The sequence below is a fragment of the Buceros rhinoceros genome, unplaced genomic scaffold (genome assembly GCF_000710305.1).
Source record: "Buceros rhinoceros silvestris isolate BGI_N320 unplaced genomic scaffold, ASM71030v1 scaffold19814, whole genome shotgun sequence".
Classification (NCBI taxonomy): domain Eukaryota; kingdom Metazoa; phylum Chordata; class Aves; order Bucerotiformes; family Bucerotidae; genus Buceros; species Buceros rhinoceros.
In genome coordinates, this window is record NW_010410304.1 from 35749 (window position 1) to 54441 (window position 18693).

An 18693-nucleotide genomic window follows, 5' to 3' on the forward strand; every position below is an offset into this window, starting at 1 on the left:
CTAGACTCACTCTACAGTTGAAAATACTGACGTTTCTTGTGAATGAAAAAACTTTCTTACACAGTTTCAGGAGACTATGGTGCAAAGCTTTTACATAAGCAATGTCGGGAGGTGGTGACCATGACTTTGTGACTCTCCTTCCCGCTGCTCTTGGGGCTGGTAGAGTGAGCACGTTGCTAGATAAGGATCTGCCAGCGCTGGTGGGTCTGGTACTTCGCTCAGAAAAGGTTAAATGCATTTGGTTCATTCTTGGAGTAAGAACCACCTGGTTTGGATAGGTGTAACGTGGTCATGTTCACATGTACATTAGAAATCAATTTCTTCAGTCTTGATTTTTCTTAAAGGAGGAAAATAATACCTTTTTTTTTCCCCATCAGAAATAAACTAATAGTTTATTCAGTAGGTTTTGCAAGTAATCTCCTTGTTTATAAAGTTTAGTTGAAAAGGTGAGATAATGATTAGATTACAGCTGGTTATGTTTGCTATGATGACGGTAGTACTCCATCTTAATAACAGGGGAAGAACTGCAGAATAGTCACTTTTTTTTAATGTGTGGTTGTGGTAAATTAAAAAAAAAATCTGCCTTCTGATCCTTACTTCTGAACAAGTCGTTTATAGTATTTTAACATAAAATGTATATTTAAATATAAAATGCAACGCATTAAAAAGCTATGAAAATGCACGCTAGAGCAATTACTGCTTTTTTTAAAAAAAATAAAACCCCACACTTTTTCATAGACATGAAAAGAGACTTTTAGCAGTATAACCCAGTATGTTATAGAGCACTTCTGAACAGGAAGTAGAAGAGAGTAGTGGTTAGAGAACGCTGCATACAGGAAGCTTGACACATGCATAGCTCTCAGTGGCTCTGGGTTGTCCAGCTCCTTTAGGTATTTACTCTTTTGCTTTTGTGAAAGTCGATGGTGTGTATAGATGGCAGCTCAGAAGGAGGTACCTTGCAACCAGTGCACGGGGACAGCCACAGCACTGCAGAGACTGGAAGGTTTTGCTAATCGCCTTTTCCATAGGCATTCAAAGGGTGGTGCGCACGAACAGAGAGCGGCTCTGGAAAATGAGAGCCAACACTGCTCTGAACTTGCTCTCCTATGGGACAAATCAAGTAAGTAGGGGAGGGGTTGTTTCGTGGATATTCACTCTTCAGTTTATGTAGTAAGTGAAGAACTTGCGTGTTTCTAATCAAATATGACTACTGATCTGTGATCTGTTCTGGGGATAATGTTACAGTTCACTACCTAAGAGTATTAATTTCAAGAATAGCGTATTGCATTGGGCGGGGGGACATAGGGGCTGGTTCATGGACTGATGGTGGCAGGAGAATTTATCCCTCATCTCTACATTTCTCTTAAAGCACAGTTGGTTGGTTTTTGACAAGCCCCAACCTCAATTTTTACTTCTGAATTACTTCCTTTATTTTCAAATTAAATCAGCTAGTTCAGCAGAAATAGAAAACTCATTAAAGATTGTAATGTTTCAACTTTGGAATAGGCAGACATTGCAGCACAGATTAAACTTCTAATTATAGGGCTTTTTATCGTGCATCATTTTATTTTAAGGGATATATACATCAGAATGTTCTGTGTGGTGGTATACAATACAGAATTGTGTTCAGTTTTAACTGTTACGTATTAATTTAGTGTGGGAATGCTGGATATCATTAGCTTTACTTAATTAGTAAGCATCTTACAGGATTACTTGTATGGCTTAACTTTTCATGATTGCATTTTGGGTAATAAAAGTGAGATATTTCAAAAAGTAGCACAATCTGAGTAAATTGACATTTGATTTTCTTCTTTTAAAGCCATACATTATTTTGCAAAGCAATTATTGTCTCTGTGGTTAAATACTAATGTTAATATGTCACTATGTGGTAATGATGATAATTTTGTTCCATATTTCAGATTCATTGATGGATTTGAGATATTTCAGTTGAAAATAGGCCCTACTGGAAGTGCTAGCATCACAGTGTTATCGTGAAGAAAACTGGGGTTTATACATCTCCCTGCTTGCAATTTAAAATATCATATGAGCAGAGACTGAATCTGTTTTCAGAGGATAAGCTCTAAACATGGCAACAAAAAGGTGTTAATGAGTTGACCTAAAATAGATTAAATCCAGGTCTCCAAATGAGATGCAAAAGGATCGACTAGTTTTGTTGGGAATAAATGATGAAAGTGCATAAATTCTCAGCTTCCACTTCTCCAAAATATTTTTGGCTTGGTAAAAATAGAGACATACTTGTGTTTATGTAGAAGCTCTTTTTTATGTAAATAGTCATTTGAGAAAAATAACACTGAAGCATTTTTGTTTATATAACATGAAGAAGAAAAAATGGTATTGACCTACTGACACTTACAAACTGTGACCTGTTTGGTTACAAGTCTTTACTGTTTTCTTTCCCCTCTAAGGCAGGCTTCCTTGTTTGAGGAAATGGACTGTTGTGTCTCTTGATGATAAACATGGTGAAAATGGCTGTTCCACGAATGCTATTTTAAGCCATAGTTAACCACAGTGGTTGCATGCAGCTTTTCTGAGCCAAAGTTACAGAGCTGGTAGCTGAATTGTGGTTGATTCTATAGCTTTGGTTTCAGGGTGAAATTCGGAATCTTTATTCTGAACCTTTATTCTCAGTTTGTAGATGATTTTTTTTTTAATAAAAAAAAATGTGCTTGGTACACATGGCCTGAGTTTCTGTTTCAAGAATCTAATTTCACTACCACTGTAGCCAAAGGATAAGATGAGGAGTGCAGTGGAGGGAGTATTTCTGTCTACTGCTGACTCCTGATTATATCCTCAGAAAGATACATCATCTGAGAAAAGTCTTTGTGAAAAATGGAGAAATGGGATTTTTTTTGTTTTGTTTTGGGTTTGTTTGTTTTTTTTTTCCTGAGTGTTCAATGTCATACAGTTGGACAGGGACACTGAATTCAGTTTGTAGATTAATTTCACAGAAAGTTTAATGAATAAGCAGCGTATAGAAACGTACTGGTGTTTGACTCTACTGCCCATATCACAGCAGCTCACGATATGTTGGTGTAAGGTTTTAGGTGAAGCTACAGAGGAAACAGTGGGAATTAGTTGTTAAGTTCAAGGCAAAAGCACTCTTTTTACTTCTGAAAAAAGTTCGGAAAGTGACTTCAGAATTTTTTGTTTTTTAGGTTTGGGATAGAATCCATTGGAAAAGGAAGTTGATATATTTATACCTTCTGCTGTAATGAAGTATTGTTACGGGTCTGTTTCTGTGTATGTCCTTTTGGAAGCAGTTACTGCTGAAGCTATGAGTTTGCTGAAGGGGAAGGAGCTACTGCTTCTTGGGTAGACTGTGTGTTGTCAGTCATCTAGTGTTGTGGGTTTGAGTAATTTTCCATGTGGTCTGTGGCCTTTAGGGGTTTTTAGTGGTTGATTTTGAAATTTAACATCTTTGCTTTGTTATTTTGATATGTAACACAGAGTTTTTCTAACGTGCCTTGGATTCTTGGTTGATGCATGAAACAAATGAATGTGTTTTGTAAAGTCCTCAGTATCCAGCAGACCAGAGGTGGCTTGGGGCACTGTGGGCCTTGGAATCTGTTTTCAAAATCAAACTGAGCGCACATGTGACTGGACAGCCTGAACTGGTAACCAGCCCAGTTGGGCTGCACAGCCAAAGGATGAAAGGGATGTGATGGTAGTCATCAGAATGCTGTACTTCATTCTTAGTTTGGACATCTTGACTGTTACCTCTTGCAACTATATGGAACCTACGTTTTGATTATTTTTTTTTTCTTAGTTGCTTGTTGCCTTTTGGAAGATTGAAATGTAAAAGGCAAGGAGATTGAGGCTGCTTGGTTTTGATTGTAGAGACAGTAAGATTGGTGTGAATCTTGTATTCTATTCTTGAACTGATAAGTATTTTTGAAATCTATGTATAATAGAGAATGTATTAACATCTTGGATAACTGAAGTGGTCAGGAGAGTCAGCTCTAGCGGATCTTGCTGTCATAGTCATAAGTCTCTACATTGGAAATGAATGGGTGATGAATAGTCAAAAGAATATTATTTAGTCTCTAACTGATTCAAAATAATATCAATGCTTTCAAATACTGTGAAATGACTTACAGAGATGTAGCTGAATAATTACTATATGTGTGTGTGTGTCTAGAGAAAAATACGTGTGAAATGCGAAATAATGTACAGAGTACATTGTGTGAATGATTAAAGCTTTAGAATAACTACTAGTTGGGTACAAGTCAACAGATAATTCTGGTCTAAGGTTGCCATGGAAACAACCAGTGCTTGATATAATTGAGAACATCTTAAAACCTCCTGGTGTTTGCATGCTTTTTTCCCCCTGCCATTTTGAGTTGCTTTAGACATGAATAGGTAGCAGTGGTCAGAACAGAAGCAGTTAATGAACAAAACCAAATACCCGTGTCCTGAATATTGATTTTGTTTTACTACTGGTATCTTGTGCCTCATAGTTTTTTGCATCACAAGGAGCCTATAAGGAAGAGCAGCTCTCTGGATTCTGTGTGCTCTCTCTTTCCAGTTAGCGTGTAAGTGTGTTTAGAGATTGAAGCACTGATTTGGTAGAGATTAGCATACTTCATCAACTGTTGGATTAATATTAGGAGCAATATGTTTCTGAAAACTAGCTGTTCAGCATGAATGGTAAGTCTTTTCTATTACCTTTGGCACTATTATTTTTTGTTACGTCTTCACAAGCAGCAAAAATCTACCAGGTTTCCCTTTCTTGTCTGCATAGCTGCATTGACTACTGATCTCTTTGTTTTTGTAATCGACTTGCTGTGGGTTTCTATTAAAAATTACTAGTCTTAAAGATTTACAGTTTTTATTAATCATTTTGCTTTGCATAGCTGAGTAATTGAAATTTTGAAATTTTATTTTAAAGCTTTCTTTTAGAAATAACTGTTACAAATCATTAAGGCACAGAATCTGATTTGGAAGATTTTATAGTTGAATGATACACATGTCATTTAATTTTCTATGCCATTCATAATAAATTATTTTATGTGAACTGATACAAATCAGAGAGGCCTTCTGAAATTATTATAATAATCACTTAATAATTCAAACAGGCTTTTGTTGTTTTTCATGTGAACCAGCTTATTCACGTATGTTTATTCTTTCTAAAAGATGGGATAGCAGAATAGTTGAGGTCATTCATGGAAGTAGAGGAGGGGAGTCTTATTTGAAAAGAGATACTATAATAGATCTAGTAAACCTAGCAGGCAAGTATTTGCTTTCCAAAACCATGATGACTTCTTATTATGAGGTACTTCAAATTTAATAGGATTATGAAGTTCTACATTCTTTCCTGGATTATTATTGGAGGTTGTATCTAAATATATAAACTCCATACATTTGTTTCCTTAGAAACAGATACCCTTTGAAAATTGTTTGCAAAAAGCCCAAATATGGTAGTTCCTGAAATTATGCCTTTTTATTTCAAGCAGATAGTCTGGAGCTTTGGAAAATTGAGGCGGTTAGAGATCACTTGAAAAGAAAAATCAGTTAATCATGTATATAGGATGTATATGGGGTTTGTGTGTGTCTGTGTGTTGTTGCTTTATCCTACAAATTTAAAGGACTGTTTTTACTAAGGTTTCACTTCTGTACATGGCATGAGATAAATGTGGCAGGAGTCATCCCAGTACTTCATCTAATATCAGCTTATACAAATCTCATACAAATGTGTTGAGGGTGTCTTTCCTGAAATGAAGAGTGTGGCTGTCATTTCCTCAGTATATAAAGTAAAACAATATACAGATGTCAAAACTGGAACAGGTACAGGGCAAGGTTTCAGTACTTTGTACACACATCATGGAGATTTATGTTACAATGTCATGGCTGTTCAAGTTAATGTAAATGCGGGCTGTCTCTGAAAGAGGTGGCCCATCCTCCCTTGCGTGCTCCTCGCAGCCCTGTGGGGATGCTGGCCGGTAGGAGCCCGACTGGGAGCCAGTGGGGAGCTGGTCTGGCCTCACAGGCTCTGGCCTCCCAGCTGGTCTGCATTCCCCCTGCAGGGGTGGGTCAGCAGCCTGACCTCCCTGCTGGCACCTGCCCCTGCTCAGCCTCGCTGGAACGTCGGGGTGAAACTACAGCCTCACTGCACTTCCTTGACATCATGCGGCCACCTTCGTGTGCTGATGGAGAGGTCTCTTGTGGGGTCAAAGTCTCTGTTTTTCACCACTTACCAGGCTGAGGTTTCCATCGCCCTTTTCTATGTTTCTCTTACAGTTAGGTTGTAGTCCCCACAGGAATTAAGGTTTGTGGAAAACAGCTCTGTGAATTTTGAATTTTTCTCCTTGAGTGTGTTTTTTGTTGTTGTTGGTTGTTTTTTGTGGATTTGGGTTTTTTTTCCCCGATTCTTTTATGATTGAGTCATTTTAAGGGAATAAATTTATTGCAAACTAGGTGAAAAAGAGGTTACAGGTATTTTGTTTTGTTGTTTGGGTTGGATTGGGGTGGGGTGTGGGTGGAGGTGGTTGGGTTTTTGTTTTTTCTTTTCCCGGAGGGTTTATTCTGCAATTTGCATCTGTAGATTTCATTCATTTTGACATCCAGGCTCCTGGTTCTATTAAAAATAGAAGTAAATCACTGCAGCATTCACCAAGTGTCAATTCCCGATCAAAAAGATCTGTAAATGAGAAGTCTAGTTTTGACAAGGGAAAGGTGACTATCTCCTGCTCCATCAAGGGAGAATTACATGAAGCCTTCGCTGTAAGCGTTTCCCCATTGAAACCATTTCTGCTTTTCAGTGCATCTTTGTGTCTGTTTTCGCTGCAGCAGTGTTACATTTCACCCTATCAGTGAATAAAATAAGATGCTCTCTTTATAAAAGATTGCCAAGATGCAAGTGAAATCTCGATGAAAAAGTGATATATTTTCTTCAATTGCAAGTACAATTGGCCTACTTTTTTTTTCTTTTCTTTTTCTCCAAGAATGCTCATTATATGATAATTTCTTTTTTTTACTGGAAGGACTTGAAAGAAGGAAAAAATATTTTTCTGTGTCTTTGGTTTAGAGTTTTCATTTTGAACAGCAGAATGTTCTTCAACAGAAAAAACTGGAAGGCCAAGTAACTTTAATAGCCCCATGTCCCAGTTCTGAAAGGTGCTACTCTGCTAGATCTTCCATTTCGCTAGAAATAGGCTTAATATACCCAAGTACCACAAAGTACGTGGTCGGGCTAGTACTTTCAAATACTGAAAATAGAGGTAATTGCTGGTACAGATATTTATGCTTGTAATATAGTGGTTACCAAATGTGTGTGGAGACAGATGGAGCAGTATGAGGAAAGAGCGAGCAATGCTGATAGACTCTGCTGACTTATTGTGCAGCTTTTTTTACGCTGGAGAATAGGAATGTTTCAGGAGTGAGGGTGAAGGGAGGTGGTGTCCGTATGTTAGTTATGTGCGTTGGGAACATCTTCTAAGGGCAAGGCGCAACAGGTAGCAACTAATTGTTCCCACTGCTAAATAGGCTAGAAAATGGAAGGATGCCGTGGAATTTCCAGGTGCTAGAACTATACATTTTCCTATGTGAGTCTCATGGGACTAATCGTTTCTTCCTTTGAAAAATTCCCCAGTGCTAGTCGTTAGCCTCTGCAGCAGACTGAGGGTAATTTCGTAGGTGTTGACCTGGGTTCATGTTTTGTTCTGAATCTTCTACGAAGTACTTGAAAAAAGAAAAGGCAACATGAGTTGCTGCGTTGGCCTAGTTCTTAAAGTGAACAGTCCCTCAGGGTGCTTGGTTTGGGGTGTGAGCAAAAACCGAGTTTAATGAAATGGAGGTTTCTTCCAAAAGAAAGGGTATTTGCTATGTTGCAATCTTGCCTCTCTTGAAATGTGACTTACTCTAGTCCCTGTTGTTCCTTTTCTTTCTTACCCTTTGTTGCCAGAAAGATTTTCTTCTGTCCTTGGTTTTCAGTTTACATCTCATTGTTTATATAATTATTTGTTGGTAGCTCCTCTGAGAATTGCTGCTGGTACTGTTGTAGGCCAAAGTTCACAGCAGGAGTTTCCCAGCTTTAATTATGTCGGTTCTTACAGGCAGTTTTGTAATTCGAATAATGTTTTGGGTGTTTTCCTTTATTAATTCTAGTTGCTGACAGATACTCCGGCCCATTAAGAATTCATGTGAGTTTGGTTTTTTCATTTGCATCTTTTACAGGATTTGCAACTGAGTTCTGTGTAAGTTTTATGCTTGCCTTTTATCTAAATAAGCACTGGCTTTAACCAGTTTCTCTCTAAATCCCACTCTGTCGAAATTAGTAATAAACACTCTTACTATTTTTTGCCTGCCCTAATCCTGAGGCAAACAAAAACTTGTTGTTCGCTTCATTTGTTGAATTGTGAAATGTGTTTGTTTACATAAGACTTCCTTATTCAGGAAGTCAGTCTCGCTGCTATTTAAGGTTATAAATTAACTTCTCCTGCTTGGGTAGTTACCGCAGGCAACCCTTTCCTGTAAATATTGAAAGTGTGTTCTGCGGGAGGTATTTCAGTATAACAAATGTGTCAGAAGCTCAAATCTTGCAAAGAGATGCAGAGATTTTGCTGATTTACCCTGACAGCTGTGAAGATGCATCTTACTGATCCCAGCACATGTATGAGAATTTGTGTAGTTTTATTAATGCAAGGGCTGGGACAAAGTAGTTTTGTGGAAGGTGGACTTGGGCATGAGTGCAATTAAACCAAGACTGGCATATCTCCTATTATTTTGATGGCATGTAAGAAAGATTTTAACAAAGAAAGACTTGTAAAATGTATCCATATAGTGAACAGCCCATGTAGTTGGAGTTTAATTTGGAGTATAAGGAAGAACTGAGTTTAGTAAAACTTGAGTTACTTCTAAAGAAAAGGGTATTTGCTCATGTTTGTATCTAGTAGGATGAGAGACATTGCTTGCTTGCAGAGATTTTATTAGTTAATATGCAGCTCTGACCAACTACCTGTGGATTTATGCTTACCATTTCTGATAATCGAACCGTAAAACATACTTCCAGTGATAGCTGCCCTGTAATGTGTTATCCTCTCTAGTCACTGAACTGTTACAAAGAGGAAAGGTGGGGCAGTGATATGGAGAGGAAAGTCGGTGCTAGCCCGTTATCCAGTGCCTTAGCAGGCACAGGGGTGGATGGCTGAACTGGAGGAAAACTGCAACGGGTGCCATAAACATTTTGCTTTGTATGTGGTTTTGACTGTAAGAGGAAAATCTAATACTTTTTATATTTGTATTTACTAGAATTCGCTAAAAACCTTTACTCAGGAATATGATACGTTTAAAAGATACTTTATAGTAGTGCCCTAGAAAATATTGTTCTTGGAGCTCTCATTCTTAAAACGTATATATTACCCACCCCACCCCCATGGTAACCATGGAGAAATATGCACTGTAGGAACAAGAGGTGTTTGAATTTTCACAATTTTCGCACAGTTTTCCATTTTCTTTGTGAAGTAATACCTGTTACATTTCACTCTGGAAGGCAGTCTTTTACACTTTAGGACCTGTGGTAGTTGAAACATTTTAGATTACTTGCTGGATGAAGTTCTTCTGCAGAGAGTGTAGTGCTGCAGAGATGAAACTTAATTCCTAATTGTTCACAAAGCACATCAGCATAGGGCAGTTGAGGATTTCACATGTTAAGATTTCTTCACATAACCTTTTCTGTATGAACTAGTTTTATATGTAGGCAGTCTTGAGCATGGCATTTGAAATTAATTGTAGTAAACTTTGAAGTCATTAATTTGCAGTTTTAAGTTATTTAACTTAGAAGAATTAACTTATCTACTACAATAATTGGAAGCTAATAGCTTAAAATTAGAATTATTTCTCCAAAGCCTTGACAGTAGTCCAATGCTGTACTTTCATGGTTACGTTACACTAGTACAAACTGGCACTCCTTCAGAAAAGGAGCAGTTCACCTACCCCACGTATTTGCCCATTTCCACCCCATTTCTCCCTTCCTTCACTCTAGGGGATGCATTCATGTGATGAAAAGAACTGGGAGCTGTTTGAGGACTCAAATTAGCTTCCCTTGTCCTCCCTTGCCTTCTGTCCATTGCTTTTTAATCTGGCCGAATTCCCTGACCTGGCTTGGCAGACAGCCACAAGGATGCCTTTGTTCTTTCAAGGAAGGTCAAGCTAGAGAGGCAGGAACAAGTGACTGTGGAAGGACAGCACTGGGGTCTTTGTGTTTACACCAGCCCGTACTGAACACTGAACTCTGCAGCCTAGCAAACTGAGCTGCTTTCTTGGTCTTTTAAGCCTCAAAGCATGGGGATTGTTGCAAGAGAGGAAGCAGATTTACAAATGTGTCGTCTCTGGCAGACTGGAATCATTCTTTTCAGTGAACACTTCAAGGGCAGGAAGAAGGTATGAGAGAGACTCTTTCCTTAGGCCAAAACTTAGTTTTAACATATTCCAGAACTAACTGGATTCCAGTTATGACTAGTTGCTTTAGAGAACTGGAACAAAAAATCAACTCTAACCAATCAGCAAAAGGTTGCTAATAACTCCTTAAGTTGAAAGGAAAGCTTGGGCAAGAGAGAGAGGTGCCATCCTGAAGGACCAAAATACCTGAAGGGATAGAACAGCTTTCACTCATCAGGAATCTGCAGGACACTTTAGGCCATGTGCTGTGCTTGGATGTGCAGATGAAGCTATTCTGCCTGTCTGCATTGGAGAAATCTTGCATATAACCAATATTTTACGGTTTGAATAATAATTCTCAGCTTGGTTCATAGGTTTTGTTGGTTGTTTTGGAATTTTTGGCATCTTGAGGGAGGAGTCACTTTTTTAAAATGAAGTATATTTGTTTATAAATTTTGATGAGCATGGGGTCTGGATTTTCTTTTAAGAAAGCAGAGGTTTTATCTCATCTCTATTTTTTTTGTAGAAAATGATTGAATGCGACATATTCATGTACAGCTCTGCTGAGCAGAGCTAGTACAAGACTTCGTTGTGTTGCTGACTGAATAAACTGATTGATTTACATTACACATTAGGGGTTTTAAAAAAAATTTCAAGGATTCATGTTTTCAGTGTCAGTTCGGTTTTGTCATGTCTCCCCAGAGCAGTCTCTGCTGTGTTGTACTTTTGGCATTAGCATGGTTCACTGCCTCTGTTTGGACCAGTACTTAAATCATAAAGAAAAGGAATAATGGGGAAAGACTGAAAATTTGATTTAGAAATAAAATTTGTTTTATTGTCTCTAAAAAAAATAGAAGCAGGAAGAAGGCAGTTAGTCAGATTGTGGCAGTTGTGTGCAGTAGAATATCTACTGCTCAGAATTTGATAAAGATAGGTGTTACCTCTGGTGGCTGTGAACCTGGCTCCTTGTCAAAATCTGTCACATTTCTTGTCTAGGCTAATCCTGTCCAGCCAGACAAGTAAAGGGGTGAGCATTAAGACTTCAGCTTTAATGTACAGCTTAAAATTATAGCCTGTAGCACTGAAAACAAAATAAATAGTTAAATAAGCAAAAAAGACAACAAAAAGCTGGGCTCTTTATGGAGCTCTTAACTGTTGCAAGTTTGCTTTTATAAAATGCTGTCTAGCTTAAGACTGAACTCACAGACAGGATTAAAATAAGATTTTGCCTGTGTTCCAGATTTTGAGTTGTAATGGATAAGAACAATATGTATTTCACAATTACTGCACACTGTAAATTAATTCCTGAATGGTGTTCCCCAAAAATCAGGTTCTAGAGCTCTCTTCTTGTCTTTAGGCACTGTAATTTACCTTAATTTACTGTTGATTATGTTCCACTCCCTTTTTCTCCATGGTTTTTCCATGCCCTTCTCCACTTCTTACCAATCCTTCCCAGTATTCCATAGAAGGGTTTACAGTGAAAAGTTAGATTATTAGCGCTTCCATTTTAATAGCAAACTCATATGCAGTTAAGAATTCTTATGTGACCATTTGTTTACTAAGGACTTTTAGACTATGTGTTCCAGCAAATGGGCTCTTTCAGAACTGTTCCCTATGTTTTAGTTTTGGGGGTCTAGGGTTCTTCATTTTCTTTTAGTTTGTTTCTGTTGTGGGGTTTGATTTTTGCTAATTTGGGTTTTTTAACTGAAGGAAAGTTCTTATCCATTACTGCTGGTAAATTAGTTTGCTCTACATGGCCTGTTTTATCGTAATTTAAACAGAAATAGAAGATCAAAACCTTGCTCTCAAAGTAAAATACTTGTTAAATAAAATACTAAATTGATGGCGGTTATTAATATAGCCTTGGTGACTTTGCAACTGTTAGAGCAGAAACAAAACAAAATCGGAGCTGGTCAGCTTTTCACTAGAGGGCCAGTGGTAAGACAAGACTGACTTCCCAGGTACCAGACTTTTTTCCCCATTGTTTTCATAGTGTGGGAAACAAAGCATTTTGTTCTTGTTAATGGTGTGTTTCAATGACACCACTTTAGTTTGTGTTTTGAAGTTTCCCAGCAATTAAAATGTTAACTGGTCCTCACAGTACTTTCTCTGAGTGTATAATAACTTTTAACACATAGTTGTGTTCATTTCCAAACACTTGCCAGAGTATAGCCTTGTGATACTATTCCTGCTAATCAAAAGAGAAATTTAAAGACCATTAATGGTTAATGCCTAAGAATGGGACTTAGAATTTAAATCATACGCTTCTTGCTTGCTTCTGAAATGTGTACCATAACCACGAGATTGACTGAGGCATCTGAATACATCTCAATAATGTTGTAACTATAAATGCAGTTTTTGAAAAAATGAAATATATATTTACCAGAATATCTTCATACCTGTTCATTTTTCCATTAAGTGTAATTTGGAGATTTATTTAAATAGCCCAATTTAATTCCAGACTTCAAGTGATTATATTACAGTTCTGGAACAAAAATTGAATTGTATTTTGATAAAGGACATTTTAAATACCAAACAGAGATTGGCATTTAGCACAGCAGATGGGGGTTTGTAGTGGTGCCCAATGTTTAGTCTTTATCAGTTTAGTTCTTGCTTTCTTGCTGTGAATCCTATCCAAATACTTTTCCCTCCCCAACCCCCCACCCCGCCAAATTAAAAAATTCTGGCTCACTGGCTCTTGTGGGAGATGTGCTTGAGAATAACAAACACAGAGCAAGTGGGAGGTGGGAGAAAAGCAAAGTAATTCATGGTGACTTCAGGACTGCTCCATCTGTGACCCCTTTCGCTCTGCTGTCACCGCACCCCTCCAACTGAGAGGTCCTAACCCTTTTGATTTTTTTCAGGAGCTTTCCTCTGATTCACTCACTATTAAACTGTGTTTGGGCCAGAAGGCTCTTTGTAGTACTCATACCCTTTGTTAACAGTTTTTTTAAGAAGGCTGCTAGTTTTTTGTGCAAAAGCTAATGGCTAAACCTAGCAAATATTGTGCATTATCTGAATATACTGAATATACGTTAGATAACAATCTCCTGCTGTTTGGGGATGGGTTAAGAGGGGTTTTTGGTTTTATGGTGTGGTAGACTTTTCATTTGTTTCAGGTTTGCTTTTAATAGCTCCTCGTATGCTGGTATTACCCAGGAACCTCTGGATCTTGAGTTCCACCTCCCTTAGAAATCTCTTCCAGCATCCTTTCCTCCTCCTCACCGCACTGCCTTGGTTCTGAGTCCTGCTCTCCGCAGGCCCAGTCTTATGCTGCCTGTGATATGCAAGGGGATAGCTGGTCTCTCATGCAGCTATGACATTGCACCTGTAGCATTTCTTCTGTCCAGGGTTTGAACTGAAGCAGGCAGACATTATAGAACTGCTTGAAGTCTTTTGCTTGTGCCTCCTCAGCCATTACCCACCTCATTTCTTACTGCCTTGTACTGAATCTCCCCACTGTATGCTTTGGGTGTTTGCCGTTCAGGATTCCCATATGCATCCCAGTTTGCAAGCAGCAGCTTAAGCTGTGCAGTTTAGACTTATCAACGGGTGTTGTTGCTGTTGTTGGGTAACAGGACTGAGATTTGATTGTGAATGTTTTTTTTTTTTTGGAGACTGCTTGTCATTTCTGTGCTATCCACCACATGCCATGCAATTCACACATGCTGTCTTTTAGGACAAAGTGCTAAGTGGTGGGAAGATCACATGATTACAGGTTTTATTGTGATCCAGCATGCTGCAATGAGGATAGATACACTTTTGTTAGCAACGGTTCCTTGGATGTTTGTGTCTTGGAATAGATGAATTATTAAAGATACCAACTTGATCTCCTAAAGATTTTTAAGCTGTGCTTATTTCTGTGATCCATCATCCTTTTTTAATGCTGAATTTAGCTGCCTTTGGTGGCTTTTTTTTTCCTCTTTTCTTTGCTCAAACGTTCTGTGATTTAGCATGAGTCATTCTGTCTGTGTGGGAAAGGGTTGGTTTATTATGGGGACCGTTCTTGAGTGGGGAGGGGAAAGGGTGGAATGTATTTGTGTTTTCTATGTGTTTGTTGTGGAAATGCATAAAACTTTTTTTTTTCTTCTCTTTCTTTCCTCTCTTCATCATCTCATCTGTGTGGGTGAATGTTCCTGCAAACCCTTGGGGAACCTATAGAGACTTTTGGTATGCTCATTCCTTCATTAGTGCCCAAAGTCACAGATGATAGGAACAGTTTAAAGACTAGAAAGGCAAACAAGAGTCACATTGTCACAATGAAAGGTGGCTAAAAATGTGCACTTGAGGAAAACTTCAAAGTCATCATCTCATAAACTTATTTGTTTGCATCATCACAATACTACCAATGACCACTACTATCCTGTTGGCTGAAATTTTGATTCTGCCTTGAAAAGTAGATGTGAAATGTGTTCTCCTGTTTTGTGATTGAGATATAATTTCAAAAGTACCTATTCTGTTTCAAATTCTAAGTCCTATTTTCAGAAGAGACTGAAGTATATGCACTAAACTTGCCTAAATTCTATTTGAAATCACCTCCCAAATTGTTTTGTGGTGTAGGAGCCCAGATGACCTCTGAAAATGAGACCCAGGCACAATTTGACCCACTTTCTCATTAGGAAGAAAATGTAATTTTAATAAAACACACCACGTAATAAAAAATAATTTTTAAAATACAGTGATTTTAAGATGAAAGAGTGCCATTAAGTAGCTTTATTTTGCAAATAGGTGTTCAACGCCGCTTTCCAAGAAAGGAGAGCGAGACTCAAGTAGAATAAGGTTAGAAGTTCTGTTGAAGGAGAGCTTATGGCTTATTGATATTCTAGACATGAGAGGGTTTTTTTTGTTGTTCATGCTTCCACACTAGAATATTTCCAGCTGGATTGCATTTTTTTCATAAACAGCATTCTTGATTCCATATGTGGAACAGAGACAAAGATGACTATATGTAGATGCCATTGTGTATTTTTATGAATACTGAATACTTGTATGTGGAAACCTGAAATAGTTACATGAACAGTGGAGATAGCATGAGGGATATGGAAGACATACGTACTGTAATAATAAGAAAAAATGAAATGAATTATTTCATGTTTTGGTTGTGCTATCTAGTGTTAAAGGTAACGTTTATTTGGAAGGTACAGCCACTTAAGTTTGAAGGCTCGGATTTTTGGTGATCCAAATGATCATCTTAGGTTTTTTTCTTGTCATTAAGAGAAAATAATGTTCATGGTATTTTGCCATAAATCAGTGTTTTAAAAACTTTTATCAATAGTCATCACTTCATCAAGTCATCTCTGTTCTAATGGAAGAAGGATCATCAGGCATGAGTTTGGACATCATTAGTTTCCCTTTTTCGTGTTGAGAAATTATTTCACACCACAGGAAATCCTGTCCTTTTCTCAAATTAGATCATTAGAAGTCATTATAGGAGTAACCCCCATAATTTAAAAACAATGGAAATATTTTTCCCACAGGGAATAAATATGTCAAATGTTTTTACTGATTAGCCACTGAAACATTTTTTTTAACTCTCAGTGAGTTTTAATACCAATTACAAATAGTTCTTCTGATATAAACTATGTTTTTCTTAACCATAAGTTTAGGGTAACAAATATGTTCCTCCTCTCTGATATTCCTTGTTTCTCTTAAAATTACTGGGTGGCTATCCTGCTTTCAACATCTTTCTAACCTTGAGATCTGCCAGAACTTTGGACAATTTTTCTGAGACTTCCATTGTATTTGCTGCTTGATCAGAGCCAGTGATGGTGGGAGCCATCCTCCCTTGAGTGTTTTGTGATAACTGAATACCATGGCACACTTGAGAGGGGAGAAAGCATGGAAAACAAAAGAATTCATGACCAGCCTTCTTCAGGGCTGCCCTTGTTTTTACTGCAGCTGTAACTGTACCGGTAGTAGAAGAGAATTTCTGAAAAGCTCCATGTGTAGACAGACACTAGTATTCTCTGAAAAGTACAGAAAGTTCTGATTCATCACATGATTATTTACAGCTGCTTATAAACCTAATTTTTTATGACCATCAGAAGGTAAAATACAGTTGCTAAACCGTACTCTTCTAGATATTGACCAGAATAATCTTGGCACGTTGCCGAGTATTTTTAGAAATTGCTTGTGGCAGAACATCACAGTACAGAAAATCCACTGTGATTAACATTGTATTATGTGAAACGTTTCAGGGAACACAAAAACAGTATGGCGTGTTCTTCTTGATTCTGTGTGACTTTCAGAACCACAGCGATGTCTGAAACACCTTCCATTTATGATTATGCATTAAGTAACCTTCATGGATCTGGCTGATAATTAATATTAAAGAAATAGAACAGCTGAAAGATGATCTGAACAAAATATGTTGGTGCACATTTTAAACAGTCATCCAGAGTATTGCTATTTTACATTCCTTTAATTTCAATGGCAAATCAGTATTAAAAATCCATATTCTCTGACTGCGGGCATGCCTAATGTGCAGTGTTGTTGTAGCCCTGTGCTTTGTCTTTGCTTGCAGTAATGCTGTCCATTTGGTACTTGAGCTTGCAAACAGCCTTTAAGTAAAGGTGATGAGGGGAAAAAGCAACGAGATTGAATTACACTCAATCAGCTGAAAGAAAATGTAACTTCTATTTAACAAAAATAGATAAAAAGTCTGTCTTTGCGGAATGGCTATTTATAACTGTCAGATGTTCCTGTTTTTTTCCCAGTCAAATTAAGAATGTCTTACATCACCTTAAAGCCTGCTTGCGTGTACAGTATTGTGAGTTATTAGAGCTGGTGTAGTTTAAGTAATTTGTGTAGAATGATGTAGTTACTCCAGAAAGCCTGGAAATCACCAGGAGCCATTGTAGAAGTTCTAGAAGCATTGGTGCTTGCTTTCATACATGATGAAAATAGCATATTACTAGTTGAAGTTGCTAATGAAGTTTACATACTTGTTAACAAAGCATCTCCGTTGCATCCATAAAGAATTACATTGATTAAAATATAATCTTCTGTGTGTGTTTTCAGTGAAAGAGTTCCTAGCCAAAGCCAAAGAAGACTTTTTAAGAAAATGGGAAAGCCCCCCTCAGGTATCGGTCATTTAAGCATTCAGTAATATACTCTATTGCGTTTTTTGTTATCGGTGTGTTATTCTGTTATGAGCAGCACAGAAAACAGGAATAACTTGAATGTAGTATATAAAGGATTTTCCATTTTTTATGTCAGTTTTGTCATTGAAGTTCATCAGCAAAAACTCTCAGGTCTTCTCAAGGTTTGAGCTGATGAAATGCTTATACTGAATAAGAGCTTTCTCTTACTGAGAATAATGTTCACCATCAACATGAAAAGATTTAAAATCCACTGGCATGTTTCAGCTGCCTTTTTATAACAATGAGCACTGGCACATCTGTAACTTACTGTGTTAATAATTTCCCCCATGGTATTAAGGGGAATTAAGGGTATTAAGTCTACTGCATAGGGCTTGGGGGCAGATTAAGGAGCTCGTTAAATAAGTTGAACTTGGGGGTTTGGATTTTTGGTGAAGAGTTGTTGTTTATAAAGCAGTGTTTGAAATGCTATGGTAATGAATATCTGAGAAAATTTACTCCAGTTTGTGAAGCATGAGGGTGTTATTTATCTGTATGTTAAATGCATGATCTATTTACTCCTAAATGTTCCTTACCAAGCATGCGTCATCTGTATGGACAAATCATAGAAATGTTGATACAATTCAGTTAAGTGTTTTTCTGTTTTAATGAGTGCAATGTAAAATCTTACTAAAATTTGACGGGCATGAAATTATAGCAACAATATAGTTGGCTGTAGTTGTCTTTGATAAATGTAATTTTACTCAATTTTTTTTTCATAAATGAATTCAATCCATACAATCCAGTTAAAATTGTCTTTGGGTATTAGACTGTAAATAATGTTATTATATCCTCGTACATGTAGAATACTGCTGGCCTAGATGATTTTGAGAGGCAAAAAACCCTTGGAACAGGATCATTCGGGAGAGTTATGATGGTGAAACATAAAACTACAGAACAGTATTATGCTATGAAGATACTGGACAAACAGAAGGTTGGTGTAATTTATAGTATTTTTTGTAGTGCAAAAGAGTTTGATGTAGACAAAGATCTAGTAACTGTGGCTAAACTATGTTTCACTTACTGTGCTTTTGCGTATAGCAGCTGGATACTGGTGATACTTTAAACGCTTGACTTATTTTTTTAGCCAGCAGCTTCAGTTGTTGGGATTGCATAGAATTCTTGCAACAGCCAGTAACATTAGTGGCAGGCTGAGGAG

At 37.5% G+C, this 18693-nt stretch overlaps 1 protein-coding gene across 3 annotated transcripts in view; it reads left to right on the forward strand.

The window, feature by feature from the left end:
* The first annotated feature begins 933 nt into the window (after positions 1 to 933).
* Positions 934 to 18693, forward strand: part of LOC104492966 (cAMP-dependent protein kinase catalytic subunit beta) — a 34832-nt gene continuing 17072 nt past the window's right edge. The window contains exons 1-4 of one of the 3 annotated variants that reach the window (XM_010135576.1): positions 4268 to 4668; positions 14557 to 14565; positions 17416 to 17477; positions 18340 to 18468. In XM_010135576.1, the coding sequence (XP_010133878.1) occupies positions 4662 to 4668; positions 14557 to 14565; positions 17416 to 17477; positions 18340 to 18468 (207 nt within the window). In that variant the 5' untranslated portion in view covers positions 4268 to 4661. Of the gene's footprint in view, positions 1121 to 4267; positions 4669 to 12956; positions 12967 to 14556; positions 14566 to 17415; positions 17478 to 18339; positions 18469 to 18693 lie in introns of those variants that run through there. The other 2 variants (XM_010135575.1, XM_010135577.1) reach the window with 2 other exon arrangements.